General features: G+C 39.5%; 1 protein-coding gene across 1 annotated transcript in view; it reads left to right on the plus strand.

Annotated features, from left to right (window-relative positions):
• Window positions 1-7,147, plus strand: part of CFAP54 (cilia and flagella associated protein 54) — a 191,924-nt gene that overhangs the window by 86,359 nt on the left and 98,418 nt on the right. The window contains exons 26-28 of the mRNA XM_050935964.1: window positions 1,328-1,483; window positions 2,838-2,960; window positions 4,936-5,082. Of these exons, the coding sequence (XP_050791921.1) occupies window positions 1,328-1,483; window positions 2,838-2,960; window positions 4,936-5,082 (426 nt within the window). The remainder of the gene's footprint in view (window positions 1-1,327; window positions 1,484-2,837; window positions 2,961-4,935; window positions 5,083-7,147) is intronic.

A 7,147-nucleotide genomic window follows, 5' to 3' on the forward strand; every position in this document is an offset into this window, starting at 1 on the left:
GGATACCTTTGGCATACTAGCCCGAGTTCTTTCTTGCCTCTCTTACTCCCAAAAAGAGTGATGTCGTTCTTCTTGAAGATAGCAGTGCAAAGGGATATCAAGTCAACTTTCACTCTATTTCTGTTCCAGGTCCCATTGCACTTCTTTTGTCTAAGGACCCAATCCTGTAGCTCCTACTCATGTGAGGCATATCAACAGAGATGAAAGTAACTTAAAGGACTTACCAGTATGCCAGATTCCTGAGTGAGGGGTGGGGCCTCAACCGGAAGAAGCGGTTGATTAATGAGATTAATGTTAAGGAAGGAGCACTCTTCTGTGATTCCATTTGTTCCAAAGAGATACTGTACAATGGCCCTTTAAGTTGAGATTTAAAGGGCCCAGGGCTCTGGCTGTGGTAGTAGCGGCTGGGAGCCCCGGGCCCTTTAAATCACCACTGGAGCACCATGGTAGCGGTAGCTGTGGAGGCGGCCGGGAGCTCCAGGGCTCGGGCGGCAATTTAAAGGGCCCGTGGCTACTCTGCGGTAGCTCAGGCAGTAGGGCATGGACCCTGGGCCCTTTAAACCACTGAAAGAGCCCCAGGGCTCTGGCAGCAATTTAAAGGGCCTGGGGCTCCAGCCGTCGCTCCCGCAGCAGAGCCCCGGGGCCTTTAAATCCCTGACAGAGCCCCAGGGGCTCCCAGCTGCTGCTGCTACCCCAGGGCTCTGGCAGCAGGGCCAGGAGCTGCTCTGGCAGCAGGGCCAGCTCTGGCTGCTGCCAGGATCCCCAGGCCCTTTAAATTGCTGACCTGAGGAAACTGCCCCCTGCCGGTATGGTCGGCGGTGTACTGGCTCTTGCTGATATACCGTACAATGCCGGCTTACTTTCACCTCTGCAAATCAATGACTTCACTGGACCTGCACACACGAGCAAGAACTGCAGAACTGGGACCTAAAATGTCAGGTCAAGAAAGGAGTTGATATCTTTCCATCAATTAAATGTGAGAGATTAGCATGTGAAATTTCTACTTTGCTAAGCTGTTTTATTTTTTTGAGGCCACAGCCTCTTTCCTTGCTCAGTAAAAAGCAACTGAGGTTGAGTCCCAAGCTTTGTACGCTTATAGTCAAAGGATACAATTAGTTCAAAATCACAGTTTACCTTTGGAGTCCTGAACAATGCTACTTTCCCTTATACTTCTAGCGGGGATCACTGTAATGCTTATTCCAAATTCAGACATCTAGCAATTATACTGCTGCTTAAGACACAAAATATCTTTCTTCTTCCATCCTCTGAGATAAGTAATTTAAACAACAGAATTTACATCTGAATAAAAATGTTTGTTCATTTACAGGTTGCTAGACTAGCTGAATGTGAGAGAATGGTAGTGGCGATTGAACTCAGTAATTGGTTAAATGATGCAAATTATGCCCTGCAATCTGTTGTTCAATGTTATGGTCTCCTTGCTCCGATTATCTATCACAAGATTGCTTCAGTGCCAGTAGTTCAGGTAAGAATATTTAAAAGAGACTCAGCTTGCGTACAAATCTTCTGAATATAAAAATTAATATATAATGAAGTAGACAGAAGGTGAACCAAATTTGTGGGACATGTTTTCGTAGGAGCTTATTGAGAGCAAAATTTGTAATGTTTTTGATAACTTCGCAATAAACAAGCTATTTATTCTGTGCATGTCAAATACTGTCAGGCTTAAAATCCATGAATCTAGATTCTTTTCTCAAATATTCTAGTGTAAATTCAGAATAATTCCATTGAGTTCATTGGGTACTATGGTGGATTTAAACCACTGGGCCATAACCTCTAACTATATTCCATTTACAAACAGTAGTGTTGAGGGAAACAAGAGAGTATTTGCCAGTTCTTTGAGTGCTTGACTCTGATATCCTAGTCATCGTCTCTCTTTAAGCTAGAATTTTGTCCCATGGAGTTTTAATAATTCACTTATTGTTTTCAATGGAGAGATGTTTTCTTTTAAAAACAAAGCTCCTTTCTAAAAGTAAGCATCTTCCAAATGAAAACTGAATGACTACTTGAGCCCCTTCCCTCCATTTCTGTGTTTGGCATAAAACTATTTAGTTTTCTCAAGGATTCAGTTAAACATATTGTTGGCAGCAAAGACTCTCTAACTCGTGATCAAGAAATAAAAACAAAAATAGATTCCAGTTTATGGTTAGACTGAGCTAAATAACTTTAAACAGCTAGATAATTGTGTTAAAACCAAAGTGAGGATGAGAGCAACTGGGAAAAGGCAGAGGGATTCTATTCACATACTGTATCTGTCTAATGATAATGTCTCAGTTGGGTAGTCATTGACAGTGATATCATACAAAATGCACAACCAGCCTATTGAAACATGGCTTCCGTGTTCAGATCCTTATTCTAATGGACAGTAATTTAGCAATATGCACTTTTCATATCTGTTAAACAAGGGTGGAGGGACTCCATCTCTTATGTTTACAGCTGACTGGAAAACAAAAATAATTACGTGACAATTTGTTTTTCCTTTAAATTTCTGACCAGCTCAAAACAATTTGCAACATATCTATCTCTGAGTATGTTATCTCATACAACATCATAAAGTATTTTATTTCTGACTAATTAAAACAGCAGAAATACCTATCATGTATCTATAACTTTTATATCTATTACCTTTGGCAGAGTTAGAGTGAAAGTTTGGTCACATTTACTATTGGTTTCAATGGGGCTAGGATCTCACCCTGTATATTCAGTAAACTATTTTTAAGTTTTGGAGTCAAGTATAACAAGATGATATGTTGCTAGGCACTGACCCTGGAAAATCTTTTCAGATGTAGGGCTTCATATTGTAATCTTTGTACTTTCAGATCCTCATCAAGTGTCTAACAGTCCTGCAAGAAGTCCCAAGTTCTACCTTACAGAGGAAACAGACAGGTTGTTATGAGAGTATTCAGCATATGATAGCTTGCTCCTCCTTTTATACAGCACAGGTATTTACTTTATTGTGTTTAGGACTGTAGACTTAAGGCTCAGTAGATAACATGAAAAAATTAGATAAACCTTCATCTTACTGATCTGACCTTAAGAAAAGTTTGGCACACTTGAATAAAAGCCTAAAGTGAGAAATAGTGGTATAAAAACCATTTACGGGCATGTTTTAGTAATACTGTTTATTGTTGTTTAAGTTTCAAAAATCAGAAACTTTATTAAATAATTTGTTCAGGGCATAGATTATTATTTATTTGTTACTTACTGGATGAAATCAGTGACCTCATTTTCATTTGTAATTTGCGATACTTAGATTTCACAAACTTTACATTTTATTCTTTATTGGACTGCATGTTAGAAATAAAAAATATCTTAGTTGTGGTACAATAGGTCATAAAATGGAGTGTTTATTTTTATAGTGTGAAATATCCCTATCTAGTTTAACAGAGATGACTTTTAATGCCTTACTACTAACAGAAACATAGTTTTAGAGTGGTAGCCATGTTAGTTAGTATCAGCAAAAAGAACGAGGAGTACTTGTGGCACCTTAGAGACTCACAAATTTAATTGGGCATAAGCTTTCGTGGGCTAAAACCCACTTCATCAAATGCATGCAGTTGAAAATACAGTAGGAAGATATATAGACACAGAGAACATGAAAAAATAGGGGTTGCCATACCAACTCTAATGAGACTGATCAATTAAGATGGGCTATTATCAGCAGAAGAAGAAAAAATGTTTATAGTGATAATCAGGATGCCCCATTTCAAACAGTTGACAAGAAGGTGTGAGTAACAGTAGGGGAAAAACTAGCAAGGAGAAATAGTTTTTAGTTTGTGTAGTGACCCATTCACTCACAGTCTTTATTCAAGCCTACTTTAATGGTGTCCAGTTTGCATATTAATTCCAGGTCTGCAGTTTCTCGTTGGAGTCTGTTTCTGAAGGCTTTTTTTTGTTGAAGAATTGTGACTTTTAGGTCTGTAATTGAATGTCCAGAGAGGCTGAAGTGTTCTCTGACTGGTTTTTGAATGTTATAATTCTTGATGTCCCATTTGTGTCCACTTATTCTTTTGCATAGAGACTGTCCGGTTTGGCCAATGTACATTGCTGGCATATAATGGCATATATCACATTGGTAGATGGGCAGGTGAACGAGCCCCTGATGGTGTGGCTGATGTGATTAGGTCCTATGATTGTGTCCCTTGAATACATATGTGGATAGAGTTGGCATTGGGCTTTGTTGCAAGGATAGGTTCCTGCATTAGTGTGTTTGTTGTGTGGTGTGTGGTTGCTGATGAGTATTTGCTTCAGGTTGAGAGGCTGTCTGTAAGCAAGGACTGGCCTGTCTCCCAAGATGTGTGAGAGTGAGGGATCGTTCTTCAGGATATGTTGTAGATCCTTGATGATGCACTGGAGAGGTTTTAGTTGGGGGCCGAAGGTGACAGCTAGTGACGTTCTGTTACTTTCTTTATTGAGCCTTCTCCTGTAGTAGGTGACTTCTGGGTACCCTTCGTGCTCTGTCAATCTGTTTCTTCACTTCAGCAGGTGAGTATTGTAGTTTTAACAATGCTTGATAGAGATCTTATAGGTGTTCATTTCTGTCTGGGGAATGCAGATAACACCTGGTAATGGAAGAAAAGGGTTAGTGTGTAAATATCAAATCAGATTTTCAAAGCAGCAATGTGCCTACTACAGCTTTGAAAATTTACCTGCAAAAGAGGGTATATAAACTGAGATTCATAACTACAGATTTAGGTACTTGGACAGGAAGATTTGAAAATTCCAATCTAAATTATTCAAGCTTACAATTCCTCATCAGTAAACTTTGGTATTATTGCACTGTACTTTGTGATTACTTGCGAGTTTTAGTCATTGACTAATATTGTTATAATATTCATATATTTCTCAGTTATAAACAAGGAAGGAAAAAGATAAATGTTATGTAAAAGAAAAAATTAATTAATAGGTGTTTAACAGGTACTGCGTTCATGGAAAGAATATGAACTAGCATTAATTATTATCAACTATGGGAAAAAGTTGTTGGATTCTTCACAAACATCCCAAGGACAGTCTAAATTCAGTAGTATTGAAGAAATGCAAATTGACACAGAAACAGAAGATGAGGTAATCTTTTTTTCATTTTCCCTTTTTTTTCTATAAGCAGGATGTTGCATAATAGCACCCCATCAAAATGTTGCTGATATGAGATAGTGTAAGAAATTTAAAGACATGCAACATTCTTTAAAATATCAGAGATCACATAGAAGATCACTTACATCCATGGAAAGTTGAAATTAATGTTAATCAAACAATTTTCCTAGTTGATTACTGCACTTCATATCATGTCTTCAGAAACACTATAGATGACAGAGAAATAAATAACTGGTGAAACTGCTAAAGAAACTGTGAAAAAGTAGTATACCAAGTATATGGAACTGGAGAAACTTAACTTTCTCATTGCTACTGCTGCACATCTTCAGAGGTGCTGTTGATGGCATCTTCCTTCCCCACAAACCACCTCATCCCTCTCAGGCTTGAGTGCATTTCTGCCTGGGGCTGCAAGAGAATAACACAGGGATTGGCTCTGGATATGTCCTCCCTTGAGGTTATCATGCAGTCTCAGTACTTCATAGGATCTGGAAGGCTGGGGTGAGCCTTGCAATCATCAGTCATGTTCATGGTCCTCTGGAGATGTGGGCTCCTATCAGCCTTCCTTAAAGAAACATAAAATATACCATTGTTCCTCCCTTTGTCTCTCACTCCTGAAGGTCATGATTTAAAGCCCTTCTCAGGAGCGAAGAAGATGGTGTCAGTTAAATGGCTAATTGCACCTATGTCCCATTTTTGGTCTCTCTGAGAGCACCCCCTCAAGTCTTAGGCCTTGTGCCTTCATCTGTTCCAGAGTGGGGAATTTTGCAATTCCACTTTCCCACTGGGCCTTTGGCTACAGTACCCTGTATATCAATCGTGCTTACCCTATGGGACTAACTGAGTTTAGGTACTTGTTTTGCTCCCCTTCAGGAGTCTGTGACCAGACAGTACTTCGGATTTTAAAAATCTGTTTATTTATCAGTAGGAACAAAGGATTTAGAGAAAAGGATTTTAAAACAACAGTCTACACACGCCTTTCTTACCTACAGGCTTACTACCTCTGATAGTAGAGTAGGAAGGTCAAGCATCTTCAGAGATTCCAGTCTCTCTGTCTGGTTCCTGCAAACAGCTGCCCACTGTTAAAGAGCATTCCATTTAAAATCTGCCAGAAGTCTTTTGATCTCCTGTGTTTGAAGGCTTATTTTGTCCTGATACAAACCATTTTGTAGCTGACTAAATAGGTGGCAAAATCTTCCAAGTTAATAGTCCTGGCATTGCCCTTTAACAGCCCTCAATTGTTTGTGGAAAGGTGGCCTATTCTGTACCATTCTTCTAAAAACATTCAAATATATTACTGGCACACGAAACCTTAAATTAGAGTGAATATATGAAGACTCGGCATACCACTTTTGAAAGGTTGCCGACCACTGACGTAGAGTATTCATGAGTTATGACAAAGCATCTCCAGGTCAGTCACTGATATGAAAAGTGCTGACTCAAATCTGTGGACCACAGCTCTCTACCCTTGGACAGTGATATGTAAGAGCTGAGGGGAGAGGACTTTTTGATTTTTATACTTACTGCCCACTGAAAAAAATCCTACTGGATGTAACAGCAGTTAGTACCATAAATGTTCAGGTCAGCCCGAATTAGCCTCTGCAATTGATGTTTCCTATTTGAAGGATATTCCCTCATTTGTAGCTACATCCTGTTAGTAGTAGTAGTATTGTAGAGCCTGGAGATCCCAGCAAAGATTGACACTGTACAAACACAGAATAAGAGACAGACACAGCTCTGAAGAGCTTACAACCTAAATAGAGAAGATAGTCAAAAGGTTGGCGGGAATGGATGCAATATAGAGGCAACTGTTCTGTTAGTTGTTTCTCTTTTATTTTTTTGCCTGTTTAGTTTGGTAGTGGTGGTGGGTGGGAAGGGGATTAGCTGAAAAGAGAGATAAGGAAAGTAGATGGGACATTAAAAGAAGGGGGAAGGATGAGGGTTATGAAGGTCAAGTGAAGTCAGGCTGAAATAAAGAGCCTGAAGGAGGAGTTGGTAGAGGTGGAAGCAAACAGCCAATCAGCATAGGAGGAAGAATGTC

This window comes from Gopherus flavomarginatus, chromosome 1 (assembly GCF_025201925.1).
Source record: "Gopherus flavomarginatus isolate rGopFla2 chromosome 1, rGopFla2.mat.asm, whole genome shotgun sequence".
In the NCBI taxonomy this organism is placed as follows: Eukaryota; Metazoa; Chordata; order Testudines; family Testudinidae; genus Gopherus; species Gopherus flavomarginatus.